This window comes from Lutzomyia longipalpis, chromosome 2, assembly GCF_024334085.1.
Source record: "Lutzomyia longipalpis isolate SR_M1_2022 chromosome 2, ASM2433408v1".
NCBI classification, from domain to species: Eukaryota; Metazoa; Arthropoda; class Insecta; order Diptera; family Psychodidae; genus Lutzomyia; species Lutzomyia longipalpis.
In genome coordinates, this window is record NC_074708.1 from 12,712,756 (window position 1) to 12,737,650 (window position 24,895).

Sequence of the window (24,895 nt, forward strand, 5' to 3'; positions counted from 1 at the left end):
TCCCTCCATTTATGACAGCGGAATGTTTTGAAATATTTTTTGAAACATTTTTGTTTCAAAAAATTTTAGTTACGAGACGGTATACGGGAAAGGATATTTCAGAGTTTTGCAACGTTGAGATTACTAGTTGCGGCAACGCAGATATCTATTGACCATCTACTTCGAGGCAACGCAGATATATACCGTTAGACATGGTTGCATTGTAGTAAATGTAACTCCGCGCAACGTTTAGGCAACTATCAATGGTTTGTTGGGTATTGTCAAAGACACCAAAGGCAATCTTCTTCTTCTTCTTTTTCTTTTATTCCGTTTTCTGTTTAGACCAGACGTCATTCCGACATCCACACAGCTGAAAAGGTAACCAAGTAAAAATGTGCTACAACTGAGCAAAAATTTAGTACAGAGTTTCTCGGACTATAGAAAAAATCTCTTCATTTCTCAAAAAAACAGATTTTAGATCACAGATGATTTGTTGACGAAAATATGCAGCCAAAAATTAAAAAAAGAAGCATGAAGCATATGCGCGTAAACGTATATGATGCAATTTGAATTTTCTTGTCCGTTTAAAGAGTTTATGAGGCTTTAATTTACTTATCCGTAGATTAGAACGGGGCTTGTGAAAAATTTTCAAACGTCAATTTGTGCTCATATGCTTCATATGGACACAAAATATCAACTGAAACATATGCAGCATGAAAGCTTTTTAGTTAATTCCAATAGTTTTTGTTTGGATTCTCTCGGATATTTTATAACAGACCGTACGTACGTATTTATTTCATCTCCATTGATGTCAGCGAACCACAAAATGAATAAACTCCTTTTAGTACGACAGATAATTTGTTATCAATTTCAAATAAATTTCCAAACATATTTCAAGAAAAAAGGGCTATAGGGATAAGAATCGCCTCCCAAAAAAATAGACAGAAAAATATGATTTTAAAAACTTTATTATTTAAGAGAAATTAAACAATATAATTTTTTATATATATCATAAATACATAATTAAATAAATAAAACAACTCTTTGTATTCCGAATCAATGTTTTTTTTATACAATTTTCTTATAATTTTTATCATTACCTTTTTAGTTATTTTTTCTTTCCTCGTTTATCTCAAATAAATTTACCATTTTTTGGTTCACCTCAATAATTTTGGCCCAAAATATGTAATTTTTGTCACATTTTTGCTCTTCATAATTTTTTTTCATCATTTTTTAACCCAAAGTTTTTTTTAGAGTTGTGAAACGTTTTTTCTTAATTTTGTTTTTTCTTTGCACTTTAATTCAAAGTCAACGAATTTTTTGCTTTTTTGGAATTGTCAGAGAAGAAAATTATATTGGTCTTTTATTTGAAAGAAAATAAATTTGAGAATTATTTTTGCGAGAAATTAAATGCTTCACCATGAATATTTGTGTTTTATTTTGTATTTTCCTTGTTGTCTAGTGCATGTTCCTTTTTTCAGGGTATTTTTCATCTGAAATTCATTTTTACGTTTAAAAAAAATGCTCAACAAAAGTCAATAAAATGTGTTGATAAGAAAATTTACAAAAATTAATAAAATGAAAATTGTTGAAAGAAAAATTGAAATTAGGCTTATTGGTAAAAGAAGAAAAATTAAAAGTTTAATATAAACAGAGACTCGATTTTATTTATGATACAAAAATTGTTAGTGTACGTCGTTCTTGCATATTCTCATTCAGCATTCAATATGCTCCTTTTCAATTAATTATAATTAATTAAATACACCAAACAGTTTTGAAAAACTTCTAAAGATAATAACATGTAATGGACAATGACACGCTTTTAAGTTTTACAGATAAATAATTCGGCGTAAATATTATATTTGATACTTCCTTTAATGATTATGATGTTAAGTTTAAATAATGTGATTGGTAATTTTTTTTATGACAATTTATCTTTTATCATTTGACTTTGTTATCTCTTTTTTTTTCGAATTAAAAAACGGCATAAATGTGCGTCAACCATTTTCGAATTTCATTCTTCTTCTCAATTCACTTATCAATTAATATTACTTCATTTTTTTTGTTCTTTTTACACAAATATTTCTTCTTTTCCTTGTTTTTTTTTTCTTTTCTTTACTTGTTTAATGTAATTATTCATTCGATTGGGTTGTTTTTTTTTCTACAAAGAATCATTTATTTCCATCCAATCGCCAAACAGACGCCAATAATACTTCATTTTTATACACAATGAAATTATTTTTTAATATATTTTTCTTCTTTTATTAATTCTTTTTTCTTTTACTTCAATTATTTAATTAATTTTCTTTTGTACGTTTCACAATGGCTAGCTTCGACTTGTTTTTTTTAATCTTCTTCATTAGTTATTTCATGTCCATTTGACCAATTTATTTCTTCGTCGTTATTAGTTCTTCTCTGATTTCTTTATTTTTTTCATTTCAATCATCATCTTTGGTCCTTGGAGAGCTTTAATCTGTGCTTGTTCTTCATTAATAAAAAACAATTTTTTTCTTCATAGTAAATTGTTTTCTTCATTGGACCTAATGGAGAATTAAAGGAGGATAAATCACGTCATCTACCCATAGAATTAGTTACCGTCATAAAATTTTTCTTACTTCGTTTTATCAGTTTTTTTTTGTCTTTCACTTACTACATAGGTTTTCTTTTTCGAAATGATTTCTCATCATTATTAAATATATAGAAACATTTTATTTTTCTTTAATATACTTCTATATCTATTTAATAATCATAGTTTTTTTTTCTTGTTTATGATTAATGGATAATTTTACATAATACAATAATAAAGGGGTTAAGTACTAATTTATTAATTGTGTTGCTTTTCTTGCCTTTTTACAAAAATTATCCTTAATTTTACTCTTTTTCTCATCATTTATTTTTTTGTCAATTACACGACAAACAGTCAAGCAAACTGTCAAGGAGAAGGTAGAATTATTTGTTTAGGGATTCGCACCACGTACACTTTATGCTTTAATCTGAGTGTAAGTATCATAACTTTTTTTTCCTTTTCACATTTCTAAATATTTTATCAATATTTACATTTTTTTCATCATCAAAATCCCTAAATTTACTTTATTTTCATCATTTTTTTCTCATTATTTTCTCACCACATTTTATCCAAAGTTCCTAAGCCTAAAATGATAAAATAGAAAACAATTACTTTTCTATATAATATTTTCATTTATCTAAAATTTTTCTATATAATGATTTTTATGTCTTTTTTTTCATTTAAATTTTGTTTTAATATTAGTTTCTTGATTATAGGTCTTTTCACTTTTTTTTTGTTTTTAATACACCAACGTTTAGAAAATATTGATACAAAAATACTCATTTTACATTACGTTATGTACTTCCGCTCAATGACTAATTTTTCTTTAGTTTTTTTTTCTTTATACAAGTGCCCGTGGTGCATTGTAGTTGGGATAATTAGTTAATTTTTATTATACTTTCCCCATTAATTCTACATTCCCACCGACAGTTGTCGCTGCTGTGTAGGAATTTTCGTTCAAAATTTTCATTATACATAACTTTTTACACATTTCTTCATTTTTTTTTTCATTTAATTTTCGCCAGTATCTTTTGTCTTCAAGTTTTTTTTTGTGTGTGAAAAATATTTCATTTCTACTACATTTTTTAGGTTAGTTTTTCATTTTTTTTTCATTTGAAAATTATAAAACACTCTGCATTAATTTTTTTTCTTTACTCAATGAATAGTTTTTCCTCATTACTAAATGTAGTTCTTATTTAATAGATGGCGCAAAATACATTTAATTTTGTTCATCGCACGTCGAAAATCCACTTTCAACACTCACTCTTTCCTACAATAATTCTAAATTTGTCATTTTTTCTACTATTTTCTAAAATGTTTTCTTTTTTTTCTCTTTTATATCATTACTACCCGCCATGTTAGTTATTTTTTTTTGTAGGATTCTCTGAAGAAAGTTTTTTGCGCTTTTTTTTATCTCGAAAATGTTCAAGTGAAGAGTTTCTTTTTGGGGGAAAGTTAGTTCCGAAATAAAAAATTTATATATAGAAATGTGTAAAGAAATTATCGTGGGAAATATGGAAAATATATATGTAAGTATATATAAAACAAAATGTCTCCATATCTTTTTTGGGTTTCTTTTAGCTGTGATTATATCTGGTTCTATTTCATCTTGTTATCGTCACCTGAAGAAAGTTTTATAAGCCGTAGCCATTTCAGTGAAATGTCTCTGTTTGATCTCTTGATTTTTTTTCTTTTATTTTTGTTGGTCTGTAGCTATTGCACAAAGTTTTCTTTTTCTCTAATTAAATGCTATTTCAATCTCTTATGGTTGTTTGGTTGATTTCATTTTATTACTTCGGTTGCTCCTTCGTCGAATTAGGAAGACCGCACAAGTCTGGTTCTATTGCTATTGAACTTAAGGTTTGTGTGACTTTTTCTTCTCTTAAATGAATTTGACATAAAACACCTATTTGGTTTGTTTTCTTTTAAATAAAAAAAGAAATAAATATTGCACATGATTTGAATGTGTCCTAATTTTATTAATATATCTTCTAGCGTGTCATTATTTCAATTAATACTAGTTGGTGGTAGTCAGAAAATTAATTGGAAATGCATATAAAATCTATTTACATATTGTTTAAGTATGGAGTTCATTTTTAATGGATTTTCCTTTTTGAAACTGAAAACCATGATTTTATTTAGCCGGAAATAGAAGCCTAAATTCACGGGGAAAAGTCAAATTGAAAAGTTTTCGTTTATTCTCAAAAGCTTTTACAAACTTTTCAATTTTCTTTTTGACTTCTTCCCTCAACTATTGCATATTGTGGTTTTTCAAAGAAAAATTATTCTTTGTTAAATAAGGCAATTTATCTAACTAAACGATAAACAAAAATTAATTTTTAAAGAAATCACAAATTACATTTTTTTTTTGTTAAGAAAAAGTTGTATTTTGTAATAAAAAGAAAATTATTCGAGTGAGAATTTGTCAACAAAATTGTATACAAATTTAATTCATTTCAGTCTAATTAAATCTCATAGTTGCAATGCAATTTAAAAGAATTCAGCATTTTTTTTTTTTCATTATGAGGGTGTTTTTATTTTTCAGCATTGTTCTCCTGCATTGAACAGTGTTTGTGTGTGTGTGAGAATGTTAAGTGTTATGTTGATTGTATGTTCACAGTTTTCATTATGTTTCATTTTAATTTTTTTCTGTTGGTTTTCCTTCAAAATTTCTTCCTCTACCCCTTTTCACATTTTCTTTTCCTCGTTTTCTGTGTTGTATTTTTTCTCTTTATTTTTCAATGGTTTTCATAAAAGAAAAGAAAAAAGTCTTAAGCAAAATTGACGCAAAGGATTGTTTTTTTTACCAATGTTTTTTTTTTTAATTCCTTGTTTCATCAACATAAAACTATCATGAAATTGCAATAGTTTACTTTCAATTATTTTTTTTTCTTCACTTGTATTTTAATAATGGTTTAAATATAATAATTAGCTGATATTATAGAGTTTATTATTATTAATAATTATGAATATATTTATGGTTTTCCTACTGACTAATCATTTTATATTTATCGTGAAATATTGATTTCGCTGCACCGGGTGCATGTCTTCCAAATCACTTTGGATTGTTTTTCCCTTTATTCTCTTATTGTTTTTCTTATGCCTTTTCTTTTCTTTGAAAAATTTCTTTTTCCCCTTATCTTTGTTTTTCACCTTTCACACATGAGAATATCCATTGGATTTCAATATTTTCGTTTTTTTTTCTTCATCTAATTCCTAAAGACATGCATCAGACGCTGACAGAAGAATTTTCTTTTTGCTCTTTATATAAGACTTATTAGTAACAATATAATTTAGTTTTTTCTTCATCATTTTTTCTTTCTTTTTTTTTTTTAAATATATTCTTAGAGTTTAGAGAGGCATCGAATTGGGTTGATTCTGGGCTCTGCAATATATATTTTAATTCGTTTTTTTCTTCCTCATCAAATACATTGATTTTCTTTTATTTTTCATATCTTTTTATTTAATTTGTTTTTCTTTCTTTATTTATTTTTTTTTTAGAAAACATAAAAGTACAACAGTGGATCGTAACCCAAATAGTTGGACACTTTGGTGGGGCGAGAAGTCTATTAAGGGCCCGTTTTGTATTGTATTTTTAATATTTTTTAGTTTTATTATTCTTTTTCGTAAAAAATCAACATTTTTTTGAAGGCACTTTAGATCGGACGATGTGGCCCATTACATTTTTAAGTCCATGTTATTTCAAGTTGAATTTGGAATTTTGACTCGTGAATGTTACAATTTTTGATTCCCATTCTGCCAAAAAGGGTTTTTTTTTTAGTATTTTGTTGATAAAAACATTTAACCGGTAATGTTGTTGTGGTTCTAAACATCGTTTAACATTTTCACCAAAGGTTTTTCGCATTTTTTTTGCCTTTTTCTTGAAGCTTTTTTTCCACAGTGTCGTTATCTTTTATCAACGTTTTTTTTGTATTCTTTAGTTTTATTGTTTTTGATTGCCTTCATTGACTATTGCAAGAACGGATTTGGGTGTGTCAGAGAAATTTGTGGCTATTTCCATTTTGAGAGCATCCACCTATTTGTGTTCGATCGCAAATGAGTGATATTGTTGATTTGACATCATTTTGTTGTGTTGTCGGTAAAAATGTGTAAAATTATTTAATTTTTTTCTTCTTACACTTTTAAGTTGATTATTTTGAGATAAAATTATTTCTTTTTTCAATTAAAATTCTAAATCAATCGATTTACTTTGGAGGTTTATTCATAGCCTTTGATCAATTTGAATTTGTTGTGGTCTGACGGTTGATGTGCTTTGACGGAAAAGTTGATTTCTACATTTTCCAAGGATAATTTCATTTAAAGAAAATGCTCCTATTTCCACAATTTTGTATTCAAAATGGGATATATTGGAAAAATCAAAAGATTTTCTTTTTAAACATTCACCTAAATATTTTGTAAGAACTTTTGAGAAAAGCTTTCCTAACTTTGAAGCTTTTCTCTCAGTTTTAAAAGGTTGAGCATTTGGTGTCTCTTAAATTAAAAGAATAATAACCCAATGCATTTTCTTCTAAAGAAACTTCCTTGAAATTAAGGATTAGCGAAAGATCATTTTTCATTTTCATATTTCTATTGCAGAATTTTGCTTTTTAGCCTTCTGTAGTCGAGAACTTTTCATCAGACCACAAGTTTTTGCAAAATTGCACATTTTCCCCCAAAGTAAATACGCGTGCTGTCCTGCAAATTATAAAAGGATTTTCTTTGCATATCTCTATTGCATTTTAAAAATAAATAAATTAGAAAAAATTAACATAAACCCAGTTTTGAAATAAATTATCAAGTTCAACTGAAGAGTTTTTCGCATGTAAAAAATGTTCAATTTGTTGGTTTCGCATGAGCTGTACCAGAAGCAACGATGACCAAGTCAATGCCTGAGTTTTCCAACAATTTTACATATACTACATCCCACATTTAAAAGAATTCATAATTTAAGTTTTTTTTCTTTTTCTTTTAATTATTCTTTATGTAATTTTAATTGTAATTTCTTTCTTCTGCTTTAAATATACGTACTAATTTTTTTATGTAATGTTGATGCGTTATTTTTAATGATTTTTTTCCTTTAATAATAATTGGATTTTACCAGTTTTTTTCTGTAAGAGTTTTTCATGTATTCCTTTTCACTATCATCAATTTTTTTTCTTATCATCATTATCTCAATATAATTATAATTGTGACAATTTATTTTCTCAATTGTTTTCTTTTTTTCATTATAATCAATTTTGACACAATCTATGTGTTGTTGTGTGTGTTTTGTTTATATATATTTATATACTAAAATATATAATAATTAAGACAGAAGGTAGGACAAAAGGACAAACTAAAAGGTGGGCAATGAAGGTTTATTATTAGAGTTGAAAAGGTTATTTAAAATTCATACAATTGGGAAGAAATTCTCTCTGTGTTGTCCTTTTTTTTCAATGAACAAAAGGACATTGATTTCAAATGAAGTGTCAATTCACTTACATAAATCATTCGTACATTACAAAGCCTAAATTTGGTGGAATTGATCTGTGTGTTACCATTTATTTCTGTATTTTTTATTGTTGTATTTTCACCTTTTTTTAAAATTTATTTTATTGTTACTAATTTTTCAATAGCCTTTGCTTCTAAGCTGTTTCTGTTGGTTTTTATCTGGTTCTGTGTAGCTGTAGATTTTTCTTATTACGGATTGGGGAGTAAATTCTTAGTGGAAAGACAATTTTTTTTAATTTATCTTATTTTTGTAGCAATTTTGAATTTATACCTGTTTTTATTTTATTTCATTTTTTAGCATCCTGTCAGTTACAAACTAAAATTTTTATATTAAATATAAAAGCAATTTATAAAAACTATGTCGACACGAAGTATTGCCAACGTGCTCACAGCTGGAGAGAATTTTCTTTTTTTTTTAATTCCTTAATATTCTCTCAATTAGCTGAGATTTGTTTTTTCATTAGTTTTAGCTTAGTGGAAGCAACCTTTTTCAGTGTCGTCCAACGAAAATGAAGAATAAAAGTCAAATTTATATTTAAACAAAAATATAATTCAATTTCAACGTAAAAAGTGTTGTGATTGTTGTATTTTTTTTTTTCATTTCAATTTAGATCTTTATAAATTTTGAATTTTGACAATGAATTTTGACGTGAATTTTGAATTCTGCATGAACTTTTTGGATGATTTTCATGTGAAAATGCTGTCCTTAGCTTCATCATCATCTTACAAAATGACCCGAAAAACTATATTGTTAAAAATTGTGAGAAATTTTGTTCTTTTTTTTTCATCTTTATGAGTTGTTGATCTTTTTTTTAAGTTAATTTTCTTTTTACTCTTCTATACAGCAAATCATCACACTAGTAGGACTTATTACTTTTTTTATTTAATTTTTTTTGTATATAAGAAAATATAATTTAAGGCAGATTTTGGTAAAAATTACACACAATTTCATACTTTTGCTCAAAATTTTTTAATTACCTTTAATTAATTACTTGTTTTTTTTTGTTAATTTTAAATTTAATTTTAAAGATAAGGCGCGAAGGTGCTTCAAATAAGCTTGTACTTTTTTCGTGATATTTTCTATATACGTTTTTTCTTTCATCTTTTTTTCATCATTTAATTTAATTTTTTCATTTTTCTTTGTTCACTTTTCGCCGTGTTTTTTTTTTTGAGTTTCTCAAATATGTTTTTTTTACACTTTGTTATTATTTTTTGTCATTTTTCATCATTTTTTTGGTTTTTACTTTAGACCGGGAATCCGAAACATTGCCGAGAACGAGTGTTACGTTAACAAAGGATTTTTGCCAAAAATTAATATCAATTGTCCTGTAAATGATCAAAAGTCTTCATCTTTATACAAAATTTGATTCCAAATCATTTCCCTAAGTGATGCTGTACCGATCTATTTTCTTTTTTTGCTTATTTTTGGTTTATTTCAATTTATTCTGTTTTATTTTTAGTTTTTTCTGTTCAAAGGTGCCCAAAAATCGGTACATTCAATTTTTTTGTGATTTAGAATTTAGATTTATTTTATTTCCTTTTTTTCTGTTTCACTTTTATTTGGAAAAACTTGCAGATATGTTGTCGGTCCAGAGTGAAATTCACATAGAAAATCATACAATGAACTTGTTTGTCAGCACCCTTATAGAAATAATAAGGAATATACCATGGTTTTTATTTCCAGAAATTTTTAATTACTTGCTAAATGGTTTTTTATTTAATATTTGTTTTTTTTTTTTACTTAAACTTCTTCACCTCAAAGAGCCGCCTGATAATGTGTGTACATGGAAAATGAAAAATGATCCCAGACATTTTATATTAAAAAAAAATTATTAATAATATCCATTTGTTAGAAGAGAAAATTAAAAGCTTTCAATAAAATTATTTTCTCAAATAAATACTATATCATCTCCATTTTGAAAATGCTATATGTTCTTACGATTTATATCATGTTTATTGATTTATACAAATGGTAAAGCCAAAAAGTCCGGTAAAATGTTATTTACATGATTCACATGTTTTGCAAATTGTGTTTAAACTTTAAATTAATGTGTTAAAATTAAAAATTATTTATTAAAATTTAACAAAATTTATTTCTCTGTGTTTACAGTTTATTGAACGAATATTTCTTATATGGTTGTCAAGAAGAAAACCTTAATTAATTAATTTGAAGAAAAAAATATTGGAGATTGGTTGTCACTATAAATTCTTCTTTTTCATCTGCTTAAAATTATTCCTCTATAAGAAAAATTTGTTATAAGTCGAAAAGGAAAAATAAATGTTCTCACCAACATCGTTTGTGGTCAGATGGGATTTTTTTTATCTCAAATATTTTTTTTATCATTATTCTGACATCCATCTCTGTGCATCCATGAAAGTTGGGTAAATTAAAATTTATCATTTTGTCAAGAGATTTCCTTTTTTTTTTGCATTGTTTTATCTCCCTCATAATTTACTCCACTGGATGTTAAACTTTCCTTCTCGATTACATTTATCATCTAAATCGTTTGTTTTTTTCTTCAGATGTTTACTCACACTACTTGCAATGTATGTACTTTCAAAATGATTGCCACGAATCTGTGGCGATTTATCTAAGTGCTATAATTCCTTGATCTTTCTGGTTCTCCATCAAAATCATTCCTTACTTAAGTTGTGTCTTTTATTTAAATGCTAACACGTTTCTCCTCAATGTTTTTTAATGTTTTCTTCAAGGGGTTGAAATGTTTAATCATAACTAATTTCAATATCTTTTGGAATAATTAAATTGATTTCTTTCCAGCAATTTGATTTTAGGGCTTGTGTAAGATCTCATGTGAGATTCGTGGAGGAAATAAAATTAAAATCTCTTAAAAATGTTTATTTAAGAAAAGCGTTGAAATCATTAATTTCTTGTATTCAAATTTAAATTTAAAAAAAAGTTATCTTTTTAACGGCTGACTTTCTTCTTTAAGGTCATTTTGGATCCAAAAATTTTTAAAGTTGAATAGAAAATTATTTAAAACATTAAAAGCTTATTCTGAGAAATTTGGTATTAGAACTTATTTCCTTTTTATTCAAAGAACGTTCTCCAAGCAATTTGAAATTTTCAAAAAATGCTTTTCCAAAATAACCAGAGAAGAATCGTTAATATTCTCATAAAAACTTTAAATGAACGATGAATCAATTTTTATTCAACAATGGGTCTTATTCTGCGATCAAGAAATTCTTGAAATCGATGAAATTTTAGAAGAAAATTTTCAAATTCAAAGGATTTTTTGGTCGTAGAACTGAGCTCATTTATGTGAAAACTCTGAATTTTTCTGCATATTTTTGTGTCCAAAACTTTATAAACCTCGTCTTTATTGAACCTTATTTTGCATTTTCATACATTAAGCAAATACATCTTTTGATCATTGATAATGTATTTTATATTAATTCATTAATAGAAACATAAAATAGATCATCAATTGAAGCAAATTCGTACATATTTGTTTTATGAATAAAAATGCAATATAAGACGCAACAAAGAGTGTGATTTATATGTTATTTTTAGATTTATTTTTGTGAGTTTTCCAGTTATTTTCAAAAGATAAAGAAAATGTATTAAATTCCTCTTAATTATTCAAAATTTGAATCATTTTTTATCCTTGAATATTTTTTTCGACAATTGTTTTACTAATGAAAAATTCCAAAAACAAATCTCAATTTATCTTCTTCTTCAAAGATTTTCCTTTTGTTCCTTCCTAGAATCTCTTTAAACATCCGCCCTTAAATCTTATGTGCTTTCTTAAAAAAATAAAAATATTTTTCCAAAATTATTTCCGTTTGGAAAATGATAAATTTTCATTTTGAATTCGTTAAAAAATTGAATTAATAAAAATATCTTTAAAGCCGAAATTGTTCGGAGAAATACCGCAGCAAGGACCTGAGGCAGAATTTTTCTTTTTTAATTGGAATTTTCTGCAGCTTCAACGTTGTCTTGCAACCAACTTCGGCTATTTGAAAATAGCAAATGTTCTTTTTTGCTTTCTTTTACTTTTTTTTTTTTAAAAAAAAAGTTCTCTCATCCAATTACACAGTGTATAAGAAAAAAATCCTTCTTGGACATTTTTCTTCATCTAAAAATTGAAAATTTGTCTTATGTGTTTGTGTGTGTTGTGTCTTGTGTTCACTATGTGTGTTTTACATATTTAATGATAGATACTATGAATACGCTTTTTTTCCTTTAGTTTTATAATACATTCGATTTTTTTTCATCTGGAAATATGGTCAAGCATAAATGCATCATCCGGAGACTGATCCAAAACACAAGTTGGAATGTAAAATTCCCTTTCATCAGTCTCCGTCTTTTCGTTTTATGATTTTTTTTCCACTTAAGTTTATCCAAAGTGATTCTAGAACAATCGAGAAATATCTTTTTTTCATTTTCCTTGCTGATCTTCTTTTTTTTTTAAATTTCATTTATTATTCAGTGTATTTTTTTCAACTAAAAGTTTTGACACATATCAACGAATTGCATACATAATGTTTCTTATTAGAGATGTTTGGGATTTTTAATGCAATTTATATTTACTTTAACATCTTTTTTTTTCAAAATTTCTTTTGAGGGTGATGGTGTTGCACTTGCAAGGACCTTCCACCCCCAAAATACGTGAGACATTGCAGTAGGATAAATTGCTTATTTTATACCGGGATTGGTGATTTACTAATGGGCATGGAAATTGGGGTTTTATCTTGGTAGATTATTTGGAACTTAATTCACGGAAAAAAAGATAAGAATGAATGAAAATGCTCACTTCAAGCGCAAATTGTTAATATTCGTAATGCTTTCCCTTGATTTTATCTTCTTCTTCTATGTTGTTTGTAATTTATTTTTTACAAAACCTCAAAATGTCCTTTTTTTTGCCTATGCCTCAAAAAGTATATACTCATCGAAATTTTGGGTGTATCCAGAGATGGTTTAGAATTTAGCATGGTTTTTAGTGGCGCGTCCGGCGTCAAAATTCACTTTTGCTGCTCTATTTTCTCAATAACATCTTTTTTTTTTTGGTTTGTTTCTTCAACTATTTATGAATATCATTCATGAGATGAAATACAATCTTCTACGCTTTTCTATTTTTTTTCTTCATTTTTTTTCCTTATAATAATACATTTAAATGATTTTTTTTGTTATTTTCTTTGGTTATCGAGACGGTTATTATACTGCAATTGACAATTGAAAGTATCGCGTTTGGACTTTTTCTTTTCAATTGATCGACGAAAGTCTTCCATTGCATTCCGTGGAAAGCACAGCGGAGAGCTTTTTGTGGTTTCTGTGGAGTCATTTCCACGGAAGCGTTAGATCCCATTTAGGTCTGGTTTGTGAGAGTTTTTTTTTTTAATAAACTTTTGGTGTTTTCTTGGCGCTAAAGATCACAAATTTCGCACTAAGAATTCATTCTTATTATTTTCTATGTAGTTTATTAGATAAATATTTATTCCTTATTTGATTTTTATGGTAATTTTTTAACATAATATTATTTTTTATTTATTTTTTTCCTATTTTTCTTGCATTTGTGCAATAGATAAATGTTACAAATTGTTTACTTAACTCTGTGAAACTGTTTTAGCACACTCTCCGCATTGCATGCACTGTAAGAGTAGCATTTTCTGTTTTTTTTATTAATTAATTTTTGTTTTTTTTTTGATAAAATGTTATGATGGTAACGCGAAGAACTGAAAGAGATGTATTATTACAGAAATAAGGATGTTACGGCAAATAAGGATGTGTCAGTTTGAGCAAATATTTGATTCTATTTTTTTTTAATTTTAAAGTTTTTTAAGAGAGTCCACGTGCATACTGCAGGTGTGGGTGTTTTTTCTTTCCTATTTCTCACCTAAAATATTTATTTTTCTCTTTTAAATATTTTGGGTGATTTTGTCCTATTGCAAATTAAAATATATATATTCTATATATCCTTATTTAAATATTGGATTAAACCTGTCATTATTAAAAATTACTTATTTTTATTACTATATTTCACCATTCTATTTCATTTATTTAGTTTGCTGTATGTTTCAATAAAAAACTTGTTCTGGCACTATTGTCAAAATAAAGTTGAGTTTATTTTTCATTTTATGCATTTTCTTTTTTTTATTCTGTTCTATAAATTATCAAGTGGTGTCTTCAACAATAAATTACTTGCTCTGTTTAAAATGAAGAACATGTAGGTTTTTTTTTCTCTTATATTTACTCTTAATAATTTTTCTTTCTCTTTTTTTTACACTGTATTTAATTATCCTATAGAAAACTTTTTCATCCTTCATGGAAATCGGAAATGTTTTTTTTTCTCTAATTAACTTTAAATTTGAAGAGGTGGTTGAATTTTCACAATTATTTACTAATTTTTTTTTTCTTTTATACTTGGTTTTCAATCTGTTTTTTTTTTGCTGCATCGTGTATTGTATATTTATATTTTTGTTGTTTGTTCTTCTTCATTTTTTTTTTTAGAAAATTATTCAATAAGTTGTACTTTTAATTGCTCAAATTATTATTGTTGTATTAATGGTGAACAAAAAGAAAAAATTGCAGGGTGATGTGGCAGTTTATATTATGAAGACTAAATTCTATATAGTCTCGTGATTTTCTATATATTGGTAAAAGAAAGTTCTTTTTCGTTGGAAAATTGAAAAATGAAGTTTTATTGAAATAAATGTTTTATATAAAGGAGAAAAGTTGTTTATTCTTAAAAACTCTCATTAAAAAGAGGTAAAAAACTTTAAAAAAAAAAAAGATATCATTAATTTTTATTAAAAAAAGAAAGTTTTAAAAAGGAAATAATTCGTTTTAGAACTTTCATAGAAAAGATAAAACAAATCTATCAATGATAATTTCAAAATCTTTCTTAAAATCGAATAATTTCGACACAATAAAGAGAATATCTTTGACTAAATTGTAAAAACCAGTAAAAACGGATAATTTCCCTAATTTTTGTCCAACAATCTTTTCCCCAAAAAAAGCTACATTAAAAACAAATTTAAAAATTCTCAGAGATTTGTGGTTAAAGAATGATTTAAAAAGAATTGATAAATATTGAAAAAATAAAATTCAAATTAATTTTTATTTAAATGAACTTTGCTCATCACCCTGCATCCAGTTTTATCGTAGTTCAATGCTCCGGGAATCATTTGGTCCACAATTTTTGGTCCATAAATTCGAATTAGGTATATTTAGGTTTAATATTGGTTGCAGTGATGGGATTGATGATTTGTGCCAAAAAAATGTTGTCCCACAATGTCCCTCGGCATCTAAACCTTACACACTATTGCAAATGAATTGGCTTGTGAATTGTAAATAAACCCGGTTTGTGGATTTTGACAGAAAACTGCCATGAAAATCCAACGACTATTGTTATGTTTTGTATAAATATATAAATATTTGTCTTTGTTTCTTTTCTTTTCTTTCTTCAATAAATATTCATATATCCCCAAAAATATCCCAAAAACAAGACACACATAAATGATTTCTCATCCTGGCTGTATATAAATATAGTATACAATATCTGTAAACTCCTTTTTTTGTTTTTTTTAAGGTAATGTCTTTTGCATTTTTTTATGCTGCAACATGCATTCCATTGTTTGATTTTTTCTTTAAAGATCGTTATGCTGATTGCATTTTTTTTCTGTGTTTGAGAAATTTGAAATAAAACCGTCACATCATTTGCTCGCTCCTACTTTTTTTATTTTATTTCAACTTCTTCTATTCTCATTCACTTTTCCTTTCCAATCTGACAGCGAATATTCGCGCGCGGGTAAATGTAAAAGGTCATTATTAATTAATATTTTTTTTATTTCCAAGTATATGTATATATTCTATATTTATGCTTTATAATATCTGATCACATTTATTGCAGTCTGTGGTAATTTGTTGATTTAATGTTTTTTTTTTTAATATTTTATTTTCTGATTTTATGTAGGTTTTTTTCTGTATTAGAAGTTTCGTTTTCTTTTCCATTTTTTTTTGTGTTTAAATTTCTATTACGCATTTTTTCATGGCTTATATCACGTATTACGGTCCTATTAAAAAATATACGCACGACTGGAAATCGTCTGTTGCATTCAAATTAGGATGTTTAATTTATCTACAAAAAACACTTGCTGTAAAAAATTTCTATTATATTTTTTTGTTTGTTTTTCTTTTAATAAAAGGTTTCCACTGTAATTTCACTTTCACTCGCGTTTATGCTGCTCCCACTTACATTTTTCTTCTTTTTCTTCATCATTTTTTTTAAATGCTCTGTGTAACCAATTTTTGTTTAATAATATTTCTTTTATTACAATTAAAAAACCATATTTTGGGGGTGTTTTGTCACAGTGTGTGTGCATTTTTTTTTATCTACAAATCGCGACAATTTTAACACCTTTATGAAATTTGTATGTTTTTTTGATAGATCGATTTATTTTTAAGCTTTATTTAGTCAATTGATTCTTATGCTTGACTTTACTGGTTTTTTTTTTGTATTTATTTTATTATAAAGACTTTGTATAAAAATATAAATAGTTTTATTAATTGGTTTCTGCTTTTAAGTGTTGGTTTTTTTTTCTTATTGATTCTTGTACTATAAATTATCCCGGTTTTTTTGCAGACAAGCTGTGTGCTCTCAGCTAAGAACACCCAACTACGCCCACGCACTATTGCAAATTAAAAAATTTCATTATGATTGATTAACTATTCCACTGTTCTATTTTCCTTATTTTCCTCATTTTTTTCACTTCATAGTTACACAATCACATTTAAGTTTACTTCTTTTTACTGCGGAGAGTTCAAAGTTCTCCGAATTTGATTTGTTTTTGTTTTCTCTATATGGGAAACTTTTTCTCCACAAGCATTCGCTTGAAAAAATTCATGTTTTCAAATTAATTCTTCCATCACGCGTCCTTTGTGCTGGATGTCCTTTAGCATTGGTGTACGCGTCGTTGTATGAAAAAATTAACTTTTTCTGTTTTTTCGGGGGAGGAGGAGGTTTGTTTGAACTAAAAAATCTCTTCGAATTTCCAGGGGGTTGATTTCATGCCTGTGCACACCCTATGCATTGGGGGATTCGCCCAAAATCACACCCAATTGCCGCGGACGTAATGCAAATGCCATCACCCCATTGGAAATCGAATCCATTCGCTATTGTAACACAAAAAAGTTTATTTTTAAAGTATTTTTTCACCTCTATTTCACTCTGCGACTTCGCGACGTCCTTGCGACGTTCCTGCGACGTCGCATGACTTTGATAACGAGTTGCTGTTCTCCGTCGTATCCGTGTTACTTCTTCCTACTTCTTGTTACACTGTTTTTTAGGTTTTATTGTTGGTTTATTTATTTTTTTAAATTTCTTTTTCGTAGCTCTGTGATAAGGACAATGATCCTCATCCTTTTATTTATTTTTATATGATTTAGTAGATCTCGTATTTGCATTTTTTTCTTCGGTACATTGTCTACAGATTCTGCTGTTAATATAGTTTTCATATATATCAACAAATTTTGAATTTCCCCTACACTTGATTAAATGCAAGATGTTGAGATCATGTTCACTTTCTCCGTGTCTTCTACGCAACTGAGGATGGCGTAAGTGGTAAAATAATGGTTTTTGTGGTAATATGTCCTTTAGTCATATTTGAGATTTTTTTGTCACTGTTTATGATATACAAACTTAATCCGGTTCGCGTGAAACACGCGGTTGCTATTGTTGACTTAATTGGTTTTATTTTTCGTTTAATTTGAGTTTATTTGTTGAAAAAGAAAATGTTTTTTAAATGTCCCAAAATGGTTTGCTGTAAAATTCCCGAAGAATCCACGCCGAATATTTTAACTTTAAACCTAAATCCTTATTTATAGCCCCTTCAGATTCAATGACTTAAGTCTCGAGAGCTAAGTCTAGAGATAAGGGGGTGTTTGTCTGCAGGATATTTTGATTTGTTTGATGAATAATCGGAAAATTTAAGAATAATATTTATTTAATCAGAACGAGTTGGGTGGTTATCGAAATGACGTCCAAATAATTCAAATAATTCACGAAAAACTCATCTTTTTGGTTTAAAATTCAAGTCAAAAGATTTCCAAATATTACCCAAAAATTGATTTTTCAAATAATTTCCGAAAAACTCCGAATTGTTTTATTTTAAATCGGAATATTTCCGGATAATTCGAAAAAAGTCATATTTTCGAATAACTCCCGAAAAGAATCGTAAATCCGAATACTTCCGAAAATTTTACGAAAAATCGAATTTTCCGAATATTTACAAATAATTCCCGAAAAACTCTTCTTATTGTTTTGAAAACCAAGTCAAAAGATTTCCGAATATTACCCAAAAATTGATTTTTCAAATAATTCCCGAAAAACTCCGAATAATTTTATTTTAAATCCGAATATTTAAATCAGAATATTTCCGAATAATTCAAAAAAAAGTCATATTTTCGAATAAGTCCCGAAAAGATTCGTAAATCCGAATACTTCTGAAAATTTTCAAATAATTCCCGAAAAACTCTTCTTATTGTTTTGAAAACTAAGTCTGAAAATTTCCGAATAATTTCCAAAAAAAATCCGAAAAATCCGAATACCTACTTCCCAAAAAATAAAATTTTTATTATTTCTTCAAATAATTCTCGAAAAATTCCGAATATTTGTTTTTAAATCTAAAACTCAGAATATTTCCGAACAATTCCCTTCAAAATCCGAATATCCAAATATTAATTTTTATTCAGATAAACACCCCCTTGTCTAAAACCTGAAGAAGCTATTACACTATTTCAACTGATATGATCCTTGTTAAAAATTCCCGTAATGATTTGTCGAAAGTTGAAACATGATGGCTGACCCATCAAGTGCTTTCTCTGTATGTTTTTTTTTCTTTTGGAATTTTGTGATCAGATTTCTTACAAAATTTCTGCAATATTTTGAATTTATCCTTAAAATTTTCACAACTAAAAATAGTTTTCATTTTACATCTACTTGTTTTTTTAATTTTACTTTATTTTCATGTATTTTTTGCAAACATTCCGACTGTCTGGAACGCAAAGCCAAAAGTTTACTGCAAGACTGATGATATATATTTCATTTTTTTTTATTTCTTCATTATCCTTCCTCTATTTCTTTTGTAAAACTTTGTTTGCCTTTCGCCTTTGGAAGTTTTCATTGTTGAAGTTGTTTTTTTTTATCTATTTGCATCGTCTCAATAATTTTTTCAATATGTTTTTTTTTATTACGATTTCTTCCACTTTAAGTGCAAAATCGTGCGAAACAGTTTCACAATGAGTTTTATTTCATTTTTGTTTTTGTTTAATTTTTATATCCTGAAAAATAAGCCCAAAAATATGAATCTTTTGGGAAATTTTGTGATCTCTAGCGAAATATTCTCCTGGGAAATTTGACTGATAGATATTTCTGTTTTTTTTTTTACTATTTCTTTGTAAAACTCTGCAAGTTCTACCCTGGCTATTTTGTTTTCTGTTTTTTTCATTATAAATTCCATTTTTCATCGTTTATACAATAAAAATCCTTCTTAGATTTTTTTTTATTCATCCAATAATCATAAATCGGTTAAAATTACACAATATCTTGAAATATACTGCCATTGTTTTTTTTTTAGTTAAGAATGGTTTATCTCGGTTTGGTGGAGTTTTTCTTCATTTCAAATAACTTGGTTTGCTGTGGCTATTGCATTTTGTGGTATTTAAATATTTTTTATCCTGTTTAATTGGCTTTAAGTGGCCTCTTGGTTTATTTATTTGTTTGTCTGAGAATTGGTTTTGAATTTGTTAATTAGAAAGTCTCACAAAAATTGTTGTCTATCGGTGTAAACTGCATCGCGACAATAATTCAGTTCCATTTCTTTTCTTCTTCACACAACACTTATACTTTTATATTACGAAAAATTACAAATGAGATTCCCTCTCAATTCACTGTGGGTTTTAATAAATCCTCGCCCTAAATTCTATGATTTTTCTTCTTCGTTATTTAGCTGCTTCTACGGATGTTTTGGCATGTTGTCTCTAGAGCTTTGTGACCGTTTCTTTTCGGTCTCATTTCGATTCCCGTAGATGACTAAGAAGTTAGCTAAATTTCTACACTGATTACTTGTCTATGTAATTTATGAAATATTACTAAATGTACGTGTATTAATTTAAAATTTCCAGGATTGGATGGTAAAACCGGAATGGAGGTGGAAACAGGGAAAATAGGAATTTTCATTTCAAAAACAAATAATAAATAAATAAAATAAAATAAATCATACTTACAAAATCACAACCAGGAGAGTTCACAAAACCAAGAAAAAAATCAAAAATAAAAAGACGGGATAATCCTTGATTAATGCCAAGTTTGTACCGAAAGAAAATATTTCCTAAACTTTTAAAAAAAAATTAGACATAGAAAGTTTCAAGGAAAATTTCGGATTTTTCTTTTCAGGGGATTAAACCTCTCCCCCTAAAAATAACCCAAAATTTCCCACATTTTCCTTTCCACCCCTAATTTCCTTCTGCTTTTTTTTTTAAATCTCCTCACTTTATCACAAAATTCAGTTACATTGTTTTTTCATAAATTTTTTATCATTTTTATTTTTTTTTCATTAAATTTTGAAGGCATATTTTTGTATTTTCTAAATAAAATTAACTTCATTCAAATATTTTAATTATAAATAATAGTTTTTTTTTGCTCATACAATTTACAATTTGAATAGCAAATTGTATAATAAAATTTCATCATTATTAATACATAAAATTATCAATAAAAATATAGCTAATAAAAATTCAAAATTTTCATTCTTTGTACAAAGTAGGAATTGAACTTTTTTTTCTTTTAAAAAAATTAAAAATAATTAGTTAAAATTCCTTTAAATCATAAAACTATCGCAATTTTATTTTCAAAGAAAACTTTTTTTCTTCTTGAAAAGTATCGTTTTCACCTCATTTTTTTTTACAAAATTTTCATGTCTATTTTTTTAATATTATTTTTTATGTATTTGTTTTATTTTCATGTTAAAGATTTTTTTCATTATCTCACGACTTTCACTTTTTACTTCATTTTTTTTTGTTTGTTTAATTATACAAGACTAGGAAACTCACCGTTTGCCACTTTTGAGGTGTTTGCACCGTGGCAAGGACCTCAAGTGTAATGATTTTTTTGTTTTAATAATATTTTCAAAGGGTTTTTCTGGCAATTGTTTTAACTGCTTTTTTATACCTCAATCACTGTCTAAATCACTAGTCTCTAGGTTAGTTTGAATTTAGGGAAAGGAAAAGTAGGAAAATGAATTTTTGCCATTTTAAGTTACTAAATTACAATTTTAAAGGATTTTTTTTTGAATTGATGGAAATTATTGAATATTTTTCAAATTTATTATTAATATTTTTGAAAAGTAATAATTAATAATTTGTATTAATTTTGTTTATAAGACATTTTTATTTTAATAAATTTTGAAAATAATAATATATTGAAATTTTATATTATTATTTTTGAAATGTATTAAAACTTTTGAAAATTATTTATTAAAAATTTTATTTTTTTCATAGACCTGAAAATTATTATAAAATCAAGTTATTGAAACAAATTTTTATCATAATATAACTTTTAAAATGTAAGTATTATTTGTTTTACAAATATTATGAATTTTTTTTTAAATCTTTGATTCTGCGAATTTAATGAAAATTCTTGAAATTTCAAAGTTTTCTTGGTCGCAGAATAGAAAAACTTATTATTTTAGAAAATAACTTTGACTTTTTTACAAATTTTTTTTTATTACTTTTCAAAATTATTATATTTTTCAAATCTATTTATTTTTTGGAAATCAGAAAAAAATATTGCGATATACTTTTATTTCCAGAAAATTTAGCTTTAAATGAAAAAGGTTTTTCTCCAGCTTAAATGAAAATAAACCTTTAAAGAAAATTTATTTTTGAACAGATTTCTTTTGGTGTGAAATTTTGAGCTAATATTCAAAATTAAATTAAAATCTTCACACAACTTAAAATTATTTTGTTTTTTCTTAAATTTTAACGGAATGTTTTAAAAGTAGGAATGAATTAATTTGACAGCATATTGCCGCAATCTCTGTGGGCAATATGTTGTGCAACTAATTCCAAGACTAGTCAATTACTATGTGATAGCTTTGGTGTGTTTAAAATTAAAAATTAGATTTTTTTCATCTTTGTATGTTACAGGATAAATAATAAAAATATATTCAAACTATCTAATACGATATATTAATTGTATTTAATTTTTTTTCTTCCTTTTATACTTTACTTCTCATAATCATAATTTTTATCATTAATTTTTTTTATACACATATCGCCTGATTTTTTTTTAAACTCCACTGTCACGATTTTTTTTTGTTGAATTTTTTCCACTTCTAAACTTTTTTTTTTATTATTCGAAATACTGATGGACACGACTATTTACACTGTATAAATATTTATCTTAGATTTTTTAATGGGTTTTGTCAATTTTTTTCTTTATACACAATTCTATGTTTTTTTTTAGTGGCAGTTTTTTCGGTGGCTGGGTAATTGGCGGGAGGTTTGAATTGATAATTTTATTTTCTGTTTTTCTTTCATCTCAAGTGGGTTAGAACCACAAAGAGAAAATAAAAATAAAATTCTTTCAGCCAATGACCCAACCACAGAGATGCTAAATATATATATTTTCTATACATTTTAATTAAATATTTTTTATGCAAATATTGTTAGACATTGGCATTATTACAATAATATTTTTTTCTTTTAATGAATCTTACATTTGGAATCGGTTGCTAATTTGACTTTTTTTCACAGTTTTTCTTTTGCTTACTTGCTGTTTTTTTTATAAAGTCTGTAGAGTCGAAAAATCAACCGATTACATTTTCTTTTGTTTAACATAAAACCCCAGTTTTGTAATTTTCCATTTATTAAAGACTATACTCAATAAATTTTTATTTACTTATTTTGTTGTTGGTTGAATGTGAGAGAAATAAATCAATACATAATGTATCGGTTTTATGGTTGATTTTTGCAATTTAATTTTTTTTCTTGCAATTCGCTTTCAGTGTTACAGAGTTGATTGAGAAAAATTAGCTTAAATTCTGTTTTCTAGAAATGCATATTTTTCTATGTGGTTGATTTACTTTTATTTTATTTTTTGTTCTGTAGGTTGTTCTACGTTTTGTTATAAGAAATAAATGTTGCTGCTGCAATACAGTTTACACGTGACACAATCATTAGTTTTTTGTTGTTGTTGTAAATGGTTTTATTTTATTTTCATTTTTTTTTCTTTAATATCCTGATGACTATTTTACGTCCCCCGCACAACGGGAGGATTGGTGTATTTGGCGAAAAATTACACACAATGTACCTCAGTTTTTTTTTCTGCAAAATACAAATTAATCCGTACCTGTCTCCATTTATCCTGCAAAAATCTATTTTATTTCCTGGTTTGTTTCAACGGTTGTTGTGGTGGTTTTGTTGAATTATTTTTAAAAAATTAAAAATGTTTGAAAATGAAAGAAATCATGGCTGCTGCTTCAGTTCTGTGGCTGCGGGTGGTTTTGCTGTCTTTTTTTTTGATCCTATTGTTTGATGCTATTTCGTTTATTTTTTTATTTTTTTATTTGGGGAGCTTCCTGGTTTATTGCTTTGGTTGTTGATTTTAATAAAATACTTATATAAATATTTGCGGTTGACGACGTTGGATACTTTTTTTGTTGTTGTTGAAAATTTTTCTTGCCCGGTTTTCCATTCCCAAAAAAAATGAAAACAAAAACACAAAACACTATGCCAGTATGTTTTATCAAAGATTTGTCCTCAAAAAACATGTTCTATCCCATTAACATGTGAAATTTTTACGTTTTTGACTAAAAATTTTGGTTAATAATTTTCTCTGTGTTTTTTTTTTCTTTAATTTAGATTAATTTTATTTACTTTTTTTTTAATATTTATTTCACTTTTCCTTTTCATTTTTCACTTTTTTTTTTTTTGAAATGAAGGCCTAAACGCGAGTATATCGTCGATAATAATTGCAGTCGCTTGTTATTTGGACGTAAGCACACTACATTTATAGGAACCACAAAAGTTGTTATATGTATCTTTTATTCTCTTTGTTCTTTTCTTAATTTTTTTTTACTTCACTTTTCTCTCTTTTTCACTATAAACGATTCTCCATGTTTCTCTCTCTCTCTCTTTATTTTGTTTCATCAATAAATTTGTATTTAATTTCAATTTAATCCTTAAATTTGCATAAAACTTCATTTTTTTACCGTTTTAGATTTCATTTTTTTTTACTTTTTCTTTGTTAAATAAACTCTGTAAGCTTCTCCTCAATCTTTTCAATAAATTTCAGCATCTTTTCCTCTTTTCTTCCTTCTTAATTCTTCTTTTTTTTGGATATTAAATAATTCAGATTTCACATAATTCATTTTTTTTTTGGTTTAAGAACATTTCTTCGGTATGAAGAATATTTTGTTTCTCAATTAAATTAAATATTGAAAATTTTTTGTTTTAAATCTATTCAAGTTGTTCCAGAAAATTTGGAGACTTGAAGTACTCCGGTACAGGATCATCCAGTCGCGATATAATTTTGTATATTGACTTCTTCCACGATTGTTCTGTATCTTTGCCACCTTGAATTGCTTTGAAAAATTCACGAAGGGTCTGTTCCACAACATATCGGAAGTTTGATGGTACCTAAATGCAAAGAATTATTTTTTTTTGATTAATTTCAAAAATTTCCTTTTTGGTGGAAATTTATTCCGAGAAAAATTGACAAAAAATTCACGGCTGTGGTACGAAATAAATGCCATTCCAAATTCTTTTTTTTTAATCGAAATTCGCGTTTTTCTTGTATTTAGAGGAGCACCTATTTGTACGACTGTCGATCTGTACAAAAT

At 26.6% G+C, this 24,895-nt stretch overlaps 1 protein-coding gene across 10 annotated transcripts in view; it reads right to left on the minus strand.

Moving 5' to 3' along the window:
- Positions 1 to 929: 929 nt before the first annotated feature.
- Positions 930 to 24,895, minus strand: part of LOC129790657 (homeobox protein prospero) — a 205,145-nt gene continuing 181,179 nt past the window's right edge. For all 10 annotated transcript variants that reach the window (XM_055828274.1, XM_055828277.1, XM_055828271.1 and 7 more), the window contains one exon: positions 930 to 24,692. In XM_055828274.1, the coding sequence (XP_055684249.1) occupies positions 24,513 to 24,692 (180 nt within the window). In that variant the 3' untranslated portion in view covers positions 930 to 24,512. The remainder of the gene's footprint in view (positions 24,693 to 24,895) is intronic.